The following is a 15,000-nucleotide window of genomic DNA, read 5'->3' on the forward strand; positions in this document are numbered from 1 at the left end:
CGTTTTTTACCGTAGTGTAGCAGTGGTCTAAAGTATTATTTTCCCTGGTAGGACAGTCGATGTGCTGCTTGTATTTAGCGAGTTTGTGGTTGAGTTTAGCTTTGTTAAAGTCCCCAAGAATAATGAGGGGTGAGTCGGGGTGTTTTTTTTCAATTTCGTTGACTTGATCGGCGAGCGTTAGCAATGCGGCGTTCATGTTAGCTTGAGGCTTTATATAGATTCCAGCCAGTATGAATGATGCGAACTCACGTGGCGAGTAGAATGGTTTACAGTTTAAGAATAGCGACTCCAAATGCGGGCTGCAGTGTGTGCTGAGCACCGTGATGTCCGTACACCATTTTTCGTTGATATAGAGGCATATCCCGCCGCCCTTTGTTTTCCCCAATGATTCCATGTCGCGGTCCGCTCGATGAATGTGGAAGCCGGGAAGCATGACGCCGCCATCGGTTACAGCGTCGCAAAGCCAGGTCTCCGTGAAGCACATGGCCGCGGAACGTCCGAAGTCTTTTCTGGTCTTTAACAGAAGATGAAGCTCGTCCATTTTGTTGGGTAGGAAGCGTACATTCGCGAGGTGGATCGACGGGAACGCCAATCTGTGTCCTCTCATGCGGCGTTTCACCTAAATGCTGGCTCACTTCCCTCTGTGGCGCCGCTTCCGTCTCCATGCGCCGAAAACCGCGGACGCCGCTCCGGTGAGTAACTCGGGGGGAAAAAACTGAGCGGATATTCGAAAGTTGGTGACAGAAAGTCCGGAGTAGACTCCTTGATGGTTAGCAGGTCTCCCCTTGTGTAAGTGAGTCGTGTAAGGTCTCCAAAGACGGACGAAAAACACAAAAACAAAGATAATACTAGAGAGCGCGTTACCGAGGCGACCACACTGGTAGGCGCCATCTTGAGCGCCTATCTATGTATATATATATATATATATATATATATATATATATATATATATATATATATATATTTTTTTTTTTAAAGGCAGCGGGAGCAAAACTGGGTTTGGTTGTACTTTATTGAAGTATTTAACAATGTTCTCACGTTATTTCTTGATCAATCCTCATCCACAAATCCATCAAAGTCCTCATCTTCTGTATCTGAAATGTACAGCTGAGCAAGTTCTCCATCAAACATGCCAGATTCTCTCTCGTCATTGTCGGACTCAGTCTCGTTGCCGTGTGGCTCCTCAGAAATGATGCCGGCTTTTACGAAAGCTTGAACAACAGTGCAAGCAGGCACATTAGCCCAAGCACCCACAATCGATTCACATATGCCTCCTCGTCTTAGTAAAGCTGTGTTCGCCATCTGTCATCCATGGCTCCCACGCCGCTCACAACTTTGCTTTGAACGCCGTTTACACCGATGTCCAGCGGTTGGAGTTCCTAAGTCAAGCCTCCCGGAATGATGGCAAGCTCCGAGATATTGCACTCAGTCGAATGGTCAGTCGAATCCATTGCTCGAGTTGGTCTTCTAACTCGGGCAACCTCGCCTTGTTTCCGCGGAAACTCAGCTTCGTCTTCTTGACTTGGCGAAGCTCGTTTTCCTGCTTACTCCACTTGCGAACCATGGATTCGTTGATCTTGAATTCTCTCGCGCCTGCTCGATTCCCATGTTCCTCCGCATAACTAATAGCTTGCAGTTTAAACTGTGCTTCGTAAGCGTGTCTCTTCGTAGGTGCCATTTTCGGGGGTCCTTAGCCAAACCGATGCACATACCGGAACTATATACCGACTGGGGGCGTGCCTTTAGCGTCCTCTGTCACGCGCACCCTTCCCTCTTTAACGCCCGCATGCTGTCCTCAGTCACGTCCGCCTTCCTCTGTATAAGCAGCGTGTCGGCAGGAAATGCTCCCAGTCAGTCAAGCGGAGCACTCATCGAAGTCACACAATAACATTTACAGATTTTGGAACTCGGTGCACACATAAGCCGCGCCGCAATATAAGGCGCCCTGTCCATTTTGGAGAAAATTTAAGACTTTTAAGTGCGCCTTATGGTCATGGTGTGTGAGTTTGAGAAGTTCCGACTAGACATAGTCCATCCACTCTGGCGTTCCCCACGGTGACAGGCGCCGAGCAGGTGTGGGTATACTTATTCCCCCGGCCCCCACCCTCCCAGCTCGGAGCCTGTTTATTGGAATTCACCCCGGTAGACGAGAGCCTCCTTCCACCTTGGGTGGGTGGACGGGTCCTGACTGTTGCTCGTGTCTATGCACCAAACAGCAGTTCAAAGTACCCACCCTTTTTGGAGTCCTTGGAGGGGGTGCTGGAGAGCGCTCCCGCTGGTGACTCCATCGTTCTGCTGGGAGACTTCAATGCTCACGTGGGCAATGACAGTGAGACCTGTAGTGGTGTGATTGGGAGGAATCCCCCAATCCCCCCCATTAAAAACTCAAGTGGTGTTCTGTTATTGGACTTCGGTCCTCATCATGGATTGTCCATATTGAACACCATGTTAAAAGCAGAAGGGTGTCCTCAAGTGCACTTGACAACAGGACACCCTAGGCCGCAGTTCGATTATCGACTTTGTGGTCGTGTCATCCAACTTGCGGCCGCATATCTTGGACACACAGGTGAAGAGAGGGATGGAGCTGTCAACTGATCACCAACTAGTGGTGTGTTGGCTCTGATGGTGGGGGAAGATGCCGTACTGACCTGGCAGGCCCAAATATATTGTGAGGGTCTGCTGGGAACGTGTGGCAGAGTCCCTTGTCCGAAGGCGTTTCAACTTCCACCTTCGGCAGACCTTCACCCATGTCCCGGGGGAGGCGGTGGACTTTCAGTCCGAGTAGACCATGTTCTGAACCTCCATTGCTGAGGCGTCCGACCGGAGCTGTGGTTGTAAGGTGGTCGGTGCCTATCCTGGCAGCAACCCCCTAACCTAGGGGTGTCAAACTCATTTTTGTCGCGGGCCATATTGTAGTTATGGTTTCCCTCAGAGGGCCATTTTGACCGTGAAACCATACAAATATTTAATCGCCTCATCATATTTACACACAAAATTTATGAACTAGTTTTGGTATCAGAAATCAAGGGTAATGGGTTTTTCAACTATTCATGTTTGGTAACACAAAAATGCTTGCAATAGCTCAACATGATCATTTATGATATATGACCATTTGAAATTTCAGTGCAGATTTTAACAAGAATCATGGAAGTTGACACACATGATTTGCCTTCACGGGCCACATAAAATCAAGTGGCGGGCCGGATCTGGCCCCCGGGCCTTGAGTTTGACACCTGTGCCCTAACCCATTGGTGGACACCAGTGGTAAGGCATGCCGTCAAGCTGAAGATGGAGTCCTATCGGGTCTTTTGGGCTTGTGGGACTCCTGAGGCAGCTGTTGGGGTACCGGATGACCAAGCGAAATCCAGCTTTGGTGTTTGCTGAGGCATAAACTTGGGCTTGGGAGGAGTTTGGTGAGGAAATGGAGAAAGGCTTCTGGACGGCTGCAAGGAAATTCTGGTCTACCATCCGATGTGTTAGGAGGGGGAAGCAGTGCCCCATCAACACTGTGTATAGTGGGGATGGGGCACTCCTGACCTCGACTTGGGACGTTGTGAGTCGGTGGGGAGAATAGTTCGAAGACCTCCACAATACCACCTACACGCCTTCCCATGAAGGAGCAGAGTCTGGGTTCTCTGAGGCGGGCTCTCCTATCTCTGGGGTTGAGGTCACTGAGGTGGTTAAAAAGCTCCTCGGTGGCAAGGCCTCCAGGGTGGATCGCCAGGACTTCCTAAAGGCTCTGGATGTTGTGAGGCTGCCTGGTTGACACGCCTCCGCAACATCATTTGGACATTGGGGACAGTGCCTCTCGATTGGCAGACTGGGGTGGTGGGCCCCCTTTTTAAGAAGGGGGACCGGAGGTTGTTTTCCAATTCCAGGGGGATCACAGTCTTCAGCCTCCCTGGTAAGTAAGGTCTATTCAGGGATGCTGGAGCGGAGGGTCCGTCGGGAAGACAAATTTTGCATTCAGGAGGAGCAGTGTGGTTTCCGTCTTGGCTGTGGAACAGTGGACCAGCTCTATACCCTCGGCAGAGTCCTTGAGGGTGCATGGGAGTTCGTTCAACCAGTCGACATGTGTTTTGTGGACTTGTAGAAGGCATTCGCCCATGTCCCTCGGGGAGTTCTATGGAGGGTGCTTCGGGACTATGGGGTACCGAACCCACTGACACGGACACTGTTCGGTCCCTGTACGATCATGTCAGAGTTTGGTCCACATTCCTGCCAGTAAGTCGGATTTGTTTCCGGTGATGGTGGGATTCCACCAAGGCTGCCCTTTGTCACCGATTCTGTTCAGAACTTTTATTGTACAGAAAGGCGTAGAGGGGGTCCGATTTGGTGGCTTCAGTATTGCATCTCTGCTATTTGCAGATTATGTGGTTCTTATGGCTTCATCAAGCCATGATCTCCAACTCTTACTGGAGCGGTTTGCAGCCGAGTGTGAAGCCGTTGGGATGAAAATCAGCACCTTCAAATCTGAGACCATGGTCCTCAGGAAGTAAAGGGTGGCATGCCCTCTCTGGGTCGGGAAAGAGATCCTGCCCCAAGTGGAGGAGTATCTCGGGGTCTTATACACGAGTGAGGGAAGAATGGAACGGGAGCTCGACAGGCGGATCAGTGCAGCATCTGCAATGATGCGGTCTTTGTATCAGTCAGGAGCAAAGCCAAAAGGCGAAGCTCTCAATTTACCGGTTAATCTATGTTCCCACCCTCACCTATTGGTCACGATCTGTGGGTTCTTTCCGAAAGAACAAGATACCGGATACAAGCGACTGAAATTAGTTTTCTCCGCAGGGTGTCCGGGCTCTCCTTAGAGAGGTGAGTAACTCTTTCATCCGGGGGGCCTGAGAGTAGAGCCGCTGCTCCTCCGCATTGAGAGTACCCAGATGAGGTGGCTCGGGCATCTGATTAGGATGCCTCCTGAACCCCTCCCTGGTGAGGTGTTCCGGGCACGTCCCACCGGAAGGAGACCCCGGGGATGACCCAGCACATGCTGGAGAGACTGTCTCCCGGCTGGCCTGGGAGTGCCTCGGGATCCCCCCCTGAAGAGCTGGATGAAGTGGCTGGGGAGAGGGAGGTCTGGGCTTCCCTGCTAAAGCTACTGCCCCGCCGACCCGATTTCGGATAACCAGAAGAAAATGGATGGATGGATATAATGCAAAACAAGTTAATATAAAGTTAAGTGTCTTACCATTACTATATAAAGTGCCGAAAGTAATCCTGGTCGGTCAGTATGGTTCTGTTTGTGTTATGTAATGGCTGCACATAAGCTTTTAATGAGCTTCAGGTTTCTTTGGGATGCTGTAAAATCTGATGGAATCATTCATTTACAATCTCTATGTTCAGCCCATGATGCAACACACTGCTTTTTTTTTGATGAATGAAAATAAGCGAGTAACCCAATAACTTGTGGTCCGCACTGAACTTCCAAAGGGTTTCCGCCACCTGAGAGACACCATGTGACCATTAGGTGATGAGACGACACACTCTCCCAATAGGGCTGGAAATTTTTTTTTTCTTTTTTTCTATTTTACTAAAGTATATTTAGCCATGTGCACTTTTCTACTTTTACTTAAATAAGTGAGGGGCTTCATTACTTTTACGTTGACCAGAGTAGTTTTCAGTAATTTTACTTGTGAACTGAATACCAGTACTTTTGACAACTCTGTTCATAGTGGACCCAGTCCTACCTGTATAGTGTGCAGTTAGCCATCAAACTGTGCTCAGAAGTAGAAAAAACACATCTTCCCTGAAGTGTAATGTGTTTTATGTTATTTGGGCTACAGTGTCTGTGCCGTCTGCCCTCACGTGCGCTGCGTAGCGAGACAGCACCGAACCAAACAAGATCAGCCACCCCGTGGCCCCAGGCCAGCCCAATAGCAGTTAGTGACGGAGGGAGTCGTCAGTCACTCGTATCATAGGCGAGGAGGAGGAGAGTGAAAAATCCATCCGGCTGTGGCCGCCGAAGGCTGCAACTCGTCAGCCACAGCCCCACAGCACTGCGGGCACCACAGATTATCCCCCTCCTCCTTGTGACGTGTTGCGGCTGACGAGTCCCTCAGTGAATTAACGACCTGCTGAATTTAATCGGAAACAAAGGAGCAGAATGACTCTCTGCGGCCCGTAAAAGCATGTGCCATAGAAGTAGTATTTGATTGACAGCTACAGGCGGGATTTTCCGAGAACCCAGTGACACACCCACAGCATCTCTTTACCATTTTGAAACCTGATTTCACACATTTATTTTTATCCATGTTAACATTATTCTTTTCTGTGCCGCCTGGGCAACAAAGGAGTGGCTTCGTAAGAAGCATTTCAAGGTCCTGGCGTGTCCTAGCCAGTCTCCAGATCTTAGCCCCATCGTTTTTTTTTTTCTCCGCATTTTGTCTCTCATAGGTGAGGTATCACTATGATGAAAATTACAGGCCTCTCTCATCTTTTTAAATGGGAGAACTTGCACAATTGGTTGCTGACTATCTTGGCGCCTACCCGTGTGGTCGCCTCGGTTGCGCGCTCTCTAGTATTGTCCATGTTTTTGTGTTTTTCTTTCGTCTCTGGAGACATTACGTGACTCACTTACGCAAGGAAAAACTTGCTAAAGATTAGAGAGTCTACACTGGACTTCCTTTTACCAACTTTCGTAAATCCGCAAATTTTTTTTCTCCGACTTACTCAGTGGAGGAGCGGTGTAAGGCGCATCGATGCAAAGACGAGGGGGGAAGTCTGCGGGTATCCAAGTGAAGCTCCGCAAGAGATTATATAGATGGTCGCTCCCATCGATCCACATCGTGAATCAACGCTCCCTACCCAATGGAAAATGGAAAACAAAAGGTGGCGGGATATGCTTCGATATCAACAAAAAATGGTGTACCGACGTCACAGAGGTCAGCAAACACCGTGCTCTACCTCGTGCAGCTCTGGGCTTGTCTGATCACTGCTTAATTCACTTAATACCAACATACAGGCAAAAGCTTAAATGTGCGAAGCCTACGGAGAAAACAATGAAAAAGTGGACCAACAAAGCAAAGAGAACTTCAAAGCTGTTAAGACTGCACAGACTGCATTGTTTTTGAAAATTCAGCTGGCAGCCTGGATAAATATACGGACACTGTGACATCCTATATCAGTTTCTGTGAAGAGGTGTGTGTACCAACAAAGTCCTTTCTCACGTTCAATAACAACAAGCCCGAGTTCACTGCCAAACTTAAGCAACTTCGCCAGGCTAAAGAGGATGCATATCAAAGTGGGGATCGAGCCCTGTACAACTGTGTTAGAAACTCGATGACGAAAGAAGTTAACATCACAAAGAGAAATTATGCAGTAAAGTTAGAAAAACAGTTTACCGCTAACGACTCTAAAACAGTCTGGAATGCATTACAATGAACAATGACATAACCAATGACAAACGACCATCCCCCCAAGCTGAGAACAATAAAAGACTAGCCGATGACTTGAACACCTTCTACTACAGATTTGAAAAGGACACTTTCACACTCCACACCCAGCCGCACCACTGACCACCATCGCACCTCTGACTCACCTTCCTTCATTGACCATCCACAAACAGTAGGTGAGACGCATCTTCAAACAACAAAAGATCAAAAAAGCGGCAGCCCCAGACCTTGTGTTCCCATCATGCCTCAAAGTCTGTGCGGACCAGTCTTCACACAGATCTTCTATAGATCTCGGGAACTGTGTGAAGTACCATCCTGTTTCAAACGCGCCACCATCATCCCAGTCCCCAAGAAACCTGCAATCGCTGGTCTGAAAGACAACAGGCCTGTCGCTCTGACATCTGTGGTCATGAAGTCCTTTGAATGCCTCATGCTGGACCACCTCAAGAGCATCACAGGTCCCCTGCTGGACCTGTAGCAGTATGCATACCGAGCAAACAGGTCTGCGGATGACGCAGTCAACATGGGACAGCATCTCATCCTAGAACACCTCGACGGCGCAGGGACCTATGCGAGGATCTTGTTCGTGGACATCAGCTCTGCAATCAACACCACCATCCCCGAACTGCTGTCCTCTAAGCTTCTCCAGCTCAGCGTCTCGCCTGCCATCTGCCAGTGGAATTACAGCTTCCTGACGGGCAGGACAAAGCAGGTGAGTCTGGGGGACACCACCTCATCTACACGTACCACCAGCACTGGGGTGCCCCAAGGTTGTGTCCTCTCTCGGCTGCACTTCTCTTTCTATACAAACGACTGCAACGCACCTGGCTGTCGAACGCCTGAAGTTTGCAGATGACAACACAGTCATCGGCCTCATCAAAGACGGTGACGAGTGCGTAGCGGGTGGAGCTGTGTTGCGGCCGACACAACCTGGAGCTGAACACGCTCAAGACTGTAGAGATGATCGTGGACTTCAGGAGGCATCCTTCGCCACAGTTGTCCCTCACGCTGCCCAACTGCCCTGTGTCAACCGTTGAGACATTCAAGTTCCTGGGAATTGGAGTCTCTCAGGACCTGAAATGGGAGATCAACATCAACTCCATCCTGAAAAAGGACCAGCAGAGCATGTACTTCCTGCGGCTTCTGAGGAAGCACGGCCTGCCACGGGAGCTGTTGATGCAGTTTTACACAACAGTCATTGAATCAGTCCTGTGTTCTTCCATCACTGTCTGGTTTGGTGCTGCTAGAAAAAAGGACAAACTCTGACTGCAACGGACAATCTAAACTGCTAAAAAGACCCCTCTACACCCACCCTTGAGGACTTGACGCTGCCAGAACTAAGACAAGAGCATGCAAAATCCTCTCTGACCCTCCACATCCTGGTCACCACCTCTTGCAGCTCCTTCCCGCTATTGAACAATGCAAACTAAAATAAGCAGACATTCCATCAGCTTCTTCCCACTTGCCATTAACTTCATAAACTGTTAACCTACTATTCCATTGCAACATGTTGCCAATTTTTTCTTGAGATTGTTGTCACATTTCTGTCTAGCCATTTATACATTACTCGTGCACCCACTGTAGTAGTCTGTACGCTGCACTATTTGCATATCTGTTGTTGACCAATAATGGCCACTTGTGCTTGAGTAGCATCTGCACCATTTGCACAATCGACATTTTCCCAGATTATCGCACGACTAGTTACTTTAAACTGCATCAATTTCTTGAAGTCTCTGCGCCCTTTGCACAATGGTCATTGCGTCGGAATATTGTTCTATTTGTCATTTCAAACTGCTCTAATTGCTAGACGACATCTTTTTGTACAATTGTCAAAAAAACCAAAACCATTGTACCGGCATTACCACATTTCTGGTTACCTTTTATTGCTCAGTGACTGTGTTTTTTATGTCCTTATGTCTCAAAAGTATTCTCTGTCTGTTGTCGTACTAGAGCGGCTCCATCTACCGGAGACAAATTCCTTATGTGTTTTTGACATACTCTGCAAATAAAGACAATTCTGATGATAACTAAATATATTTTATCCCACTGTATGTGCAAGTGTATTCACAGGAACATCAAGCTGCTTGGAGATGGTCTGATATCCTTTACATTTTAACGTGCTTGTCTATAATTTTCTTTCTGATCTCCTGAGACATTTCTCCTTCGCTTCCTCTGGTCCTCTTGGCACCCTTTAAATAGGCTGATTACAAGTTTGAAGATACCTGTGATGCTAATTAGAGGACACAACTTGTAGTGCAGTGTAGAGTACAATAAATTTTGTCGAGGCCTGTTTAATGAGTTTGTTTTTTAAAATAAAATGGGAAAACGACCTATCTGTGTCTACTGACATTGATTACTGGGGGGGGGGGGGTTGGGGAGGACACTCGGCCAGGTGTCCCGGCACTCCGGCCTGCTCTCTGGCCCACCATGCCTTTCGTCCACGGATTTTGAATGCACTTCATACATTCGCACATCCTTGGAGTGGTGGTTGTCCTGGGTGGGGTGATGGTTGCAGGTCAGTATTACCCTGTGACTGTCTTGCCTCACCCCCACCAGTCTCTCCAATTTTAATGCACTACACCACACACAATCACGATACAGGGATAATGGTTACCAGTCGGGGATCTGGTAACCATAGTAATAGGGTGGGTGGTGGATTTTCAAATTCCTCTTGGCTTGACTCCTGGGGTCTGCTCCCCCTCCCCCCGCCCTCCGATTGTCAGGCTGCGGAGGGGTGCCCCCCCCTTTGTTCCCCGCCTTCCTCTTCCCTCTCTTGGCTCCCTCGCCTGTCCTCGCTCACGACGGGCGCTTAACATTGGCTCGGTTTGGCAGGCTATGACCGTTTTTTGGTCACTGCTGGCTCCTGTGTTGGGCCCTGTTGGTGGGTGGGGCCCCCATACTCTGTGGCGGCAGGGGTGCTCGCTGGGTGGAGTTGTGGGGCTTGGTGGTCCGGTACCCATGCCCCTCTTTTTGGGACTGGTCGGGCTCGGGACCTCCCTGGGTCATCAAAAGGTTCAGAAAATCTGGAGAAATCACTGCATGTCAGCGGGAAGGTTGAAAACCAAAATTGAATGCCCGTGACCTTCGATCCCTCAGGCGGCACTCCATCAAAAACCGACATCAATGTGTAAAGGATATCACCACATGGGCTCAGGAACACTTCAGAAAACCATTGTCAGTAAATACAGTTTGGCGCTACATCTGTAAGTGCAACTTGAAACTCTACTATGCAAAGCAAAAGCCATTTATCAACAACACCCAGAAACGCCGCCCGCTTCTCTGGGCCCGAGCTCATCTAAGATGGACTGATGCAAAGTGGAAAATTGTTTTGTGGTCCGACGAGTCCACATTTCAAATTGTTTTTGGAAATTGTGGATGTCGTGTCCTCCGGGCCAAAGAGTAAAAGAACCATCTGGACTGTTATGGATGCAAAGTTCAAAAGCCAGCATCTGTGATGGTATGGGGCTGTGTTAGTGCCAATGGCATGGGTAACTTACCCATCTGTGAAGGCACCATTAATGCTGAAAGGTACATACAGGTTTTGGAGAAACATATGCTGCCATCTAAGCGACGTCTTTTTCATGGACGCCCCTGCTTATTTCAGCAAGACAATGCCAAACCACATCCTGCACGTGTTACAATAGCGTGGCTTCGTCGTAAAAGAGTGCGGGTACGAGACTGGCCTGCCTGCAGTCCAGACCTGTCTCCCATTGAAAATGTGTGGCACATTATGAAGCGTAAAATATGACAACGGAGACCCTGGACTGTTGAACAGCTGAAGCTGTACATCAAGCAGGAATGGGAAAGAATTCCACCTACAAAGCTTCAGCAATTACTGTCCTCAGTTCCCAAACGTTTACTGAATGTTGTTCAAAGAAAAGGTGATGTAACACAGTGGTAAACATGACCCTGTCCCAGCCTTTTTGGAACGTGTTGCAGCCATAAAATTCTAAGTTAATGATTATTTGCTAAAAAAAATATAAAGTTGATCAGTTTGAACATTAAATATGTTGTCTTTGTAGTGTATTCAATTAAATATAGGTTGAACATGATTTGCAAATCATTGTATTCTGTTTTTATTTGTTTAACACAGCATCCCAACTTCATTGGAATTGGGGTTGTATTTGAACATCTAGTAGGTGTAATTCTTTTATGTCAGTTTAATTTTACAGTGAACTTCAACTCGAGTGTGAATAAATAACTAAGCAATATTCACTCTCACTCCTTGTTACCGTGTTAGCACATTACCAACCTGTTATGATGACTGGCTCTGCATGTCGTCCGGGTGCTGCTGGATAGAAGTGCTGGAGCGCACCATGAAATAGACTGCTTTTATACTGTAAGTGGTAAAATTCGAGATTTTTGATCCAGTCCGATCAGATCCGGTACTCGTTTTTTTTTTATGACATCGGACCGATTTCCGATCTCAAAAGATGTGATCGATCGGGACACCCCTAATTTACGGGATGGGTACAGACGAGTACAGGGTCATTACAGCGGTGGTCATCTGTCGAGTATTTTAAATTTTGCCACAGTTGAAAGGAAGGGCAATCACCCTTTTCATAACAAAATAACTTAATCAAGCATATTTACACCACAAACAACAAATTAGACCGGACAAGTCAAACAATTGTCTGAAGGTACTGACAAGTAGAAAAATAATATAGCAGAGTGAAAAAAGACGAGAAAAGGGCATAGTAAAAGAAAATGATTCTTGTTATTCTTTACTCAAGTGCACAAGTATGTCACTTTTCTGTAATGAGGCCCTGTTTTCTTTCTTTGTTGCTGGTCAAAGTTGGTCACATAATATACATAGTTTAATCCGCTTCAACCTAAAATTTCCCTCAAGTGAGCATGATTTCCCACTGAATATACAGAAATGTGTATTTTATTATCTGCTGTAATTCAGTCAGAAAAAGAAACTGAAAACAATTGATCAAGCAAAATGTATAATTGCTCCAAACTGAATTGTGCTGTTGGTGTTGTTACTAGTTTTCTGAGTCAGACCATTCATCTGCTGGATGAGGATGACAGCCTGTATTGCATCTCAGCCTGGAATGATCAGGTGAGTAAACTGCTTTGTTGTTCTTTTCAAGAGAGAATAGTGTAGTTAGTTAATGTTGCTCTGGTTTGTATAGTTTCCAGAGTGGCAGTGCAGTTTCAAATCCCTAAGACCGCTATCTCACTGGCTTGGAGACATGTTGGCAACCTGATGGCGACTCGAGCCTCCACTGGTTGCGCAGATGTCTCCGAGACACCTCCCGGAGACTGCTCGAGACTAGGCTAGTTTGCCAAGGAGTCGGCGAAATTGAACATGTTCGAATTTCATTGGAGACCATTTGGCGACTCGTCGACATGCTTACTGTAAAGAAAACCCTTTACGTAGCTGATTATCACAAAACTGCAATCAATCTTCACCAAAATATAGGTGGACATTTCTATTTATGGCCATGTCGACCTCTGAAAATAGAACGATCGCCCCAATATTTTGGTTTTAATGGATGTCAAGACTTTTCTTCTAATATAGAAGGCAAGGCAAAAAAACATTTATAGCGCATTTCATACACAAGGTGTTGTGAGGAGTTCTGAATAGGGGGGTTTGTGAACTTGTCAACAACAACAAACAGTGTGACTATTGTTGAGGTTCTTAATAGGGCTGACTACTCGAGTATTTCGAGGACTGAGAGGACAAAAAATTTCAAGGAGCGGGAAAATGGCGAAAATGCACTATTATAGTTTGTAAACTGCATTAAACACAACAAACAAGAAGTTGGCGACAACCTCAGAGAAGATAAATGAGGGGAAATAAAGATGAAATGCTGAAAGTGCATTTCAGATTGAGCAGAAAGATGAACACGAATGGCTCATCTCTGCCATGGAGCAGGACTGCAACTGACTTGTTACGCTGCCATATTTGGAATGGATTCGTACAACACTGCAGTGATCGTGTACATCTTAGAACTACAGTGAGTACACTATTTAGTGACTTACTGTATGAATTTCAATTATGCCCATTTGTACCTCCGCTGTATTTACCGCCTTTTTGTAGGACTATTTTCGGATTTGATTGACGGCCACGGCGCATTCTTTGATATCTGTTCCGTGCCTAATGACGTTCCTTCAGCGCAACTTTGGGTAAAAATGTGATTATATTTCGTCTGTTGGGAGAAGTGTGCTTTAGAAGTGGTGCCCTTGTTTACATGTTTGAGTACTAATTTGGCACATAAAGTTTTCTCTTAAGTTTGGCCATGCTTGTCCCACGGCATTACGTGACGCCTGCAGCCGTAGTCAGCCGACAATTAAGATTGTTTCACATCGTTCCAAGCTATGCATTACTATTGAATTATTGGCTCATGTCATGCTATTGTGTCATTTGTATTTATTTGTGCTTCCGCTCGAGGTGTCGTCATTTGAGTTTAGTCAGATGGTCTATAAATTCATAAACGAACCTACATGTATTATGTCACATGCTAAAATGCTAGCTGCTTAAGTGAAGGTGCACAACACATAGGCTGTTTATGCCTTTTGTTTTTTTATACTTACGATAAATGCTAAGTTTAAACAAAAATTTATTTGTTTTATTCATTCATATTTGTTTGAAATTGACTCACTGAAAATGTTTACAGACAAGAAAATAGTTTGCTGCTCAGTCTGAATTTAAGAAAAAAAACCGAATATCTAAAAAAAGATATTTTTTCAGTGAAATTACTTATTTTTTCTTGTGTATCTATAATTTGTCTTGAAACAAGCAAAAATGAAAAAATCTCGAACACACAAAAGTGATCAGAAATAGGGTAGCCAAGTCCTTCATGTCAACAGATGAAATGTCAACATTGTGAGAGCTTACCAGGTCTAAGATATGACCTTGCGTGTGGCTCGGAGTCTTTATGTTGAAAGAGGGCAAATGTGAATAGCGGAGAGTTTTTTTGTATTTTTTTTTCCATGTTATTGTCAACATGAATGTTATTTTCCTGTTTTGACAAAGTAGTTGTAGTCAGTACATATAACTGACAAAAGTTCAGAAAATTCCTCCATGATTTTCTTATTGTCTCGGAGGTGTATAAATTATTAAAACGATAACCTTTAATTACCCTTTACTAAAAAAACATATTCAAAGGAGCTAAAATCACGCCAATACAATTTCTTTACACTGAAATAAAGATTTGAAAATAGCAGCAATTCCACCACCTTTTCTCCCAATTCGACATTTATTCATGAAACTAAAATTTTGTTGGTTGCCTCATTTAGAATGGTGTTACAGCTAGATTCAGTCGACCATGTTTCACTAAGAAGTCAAAAGTCAAGATCATAGGTTGCCAATCATTGCCAACTGTGGGCCCTGTAAGGGCTGTACAAATCTATCTACATTATTAAATTAACTTAAAGTGAATAACATTTAGGCGGCACGGTGCAGAACTGGTGAGCACATCTGCCTCACAGTTCTGAGGACCCGGGTTAAAATCCAGCCTCGCCTGTGGGGAGTTTGCATGTTCTCCCTGTTCCTGCGTGGGTTTTCTCCCACAGCCCTTAAAACATGCATGGTAGGTTAATTGAAAACTCTAATTTGCCCGTAGGTGTGAATGTGAGTGCTTGTTTGTTTATATGTGAC

General features: G+C 46.1%; 1 protein-coding gene across 4 annotated transcripts in view; it reads left to right on the forward strand.

Annotated features, from left to right (window-relative positions):
* The window catches only part of pomgnt1 (protein O-linked mannose N-acetylglucosaminyltransferase 1 (beta 1,2-)), an 80,594-nt gene that overhangs the window by 30,330 nt on the left and 35,264 nt on the right, over positions 1-15,000 (forward strand). For all 4 annotated transcript variants that reach the window (XM_061778764.1, XM_061778763.1, XM_061778767.1 and 1 more), the window contains one exon: positions 12,384-12,456. In XM_061778764.1, the coding sequence (XP_061634748.1) occupies positions 12,384-12,456 (73 nt within the window). The remainder of the gene's footprint in view (positions 1-12,383; positions 12,457-15,000) is intronic.

Source organism: Phyllopteryx taeniolatus, chromosome 7 (assembly GCF_024500385.1).
Source record: "Phyllopteryx taeniolatus isolate TA_2022b chromosome 7, UOR_Ptae_1.2, whole genome shotgun sequence".
Lineage (NCBI taxonomy): Eukaryota > Metazoa > Chordata > Actinopteri > Syngnathiformes > Syngnathidae > Phyllopteryx > Phyllopteryx taeniolatus.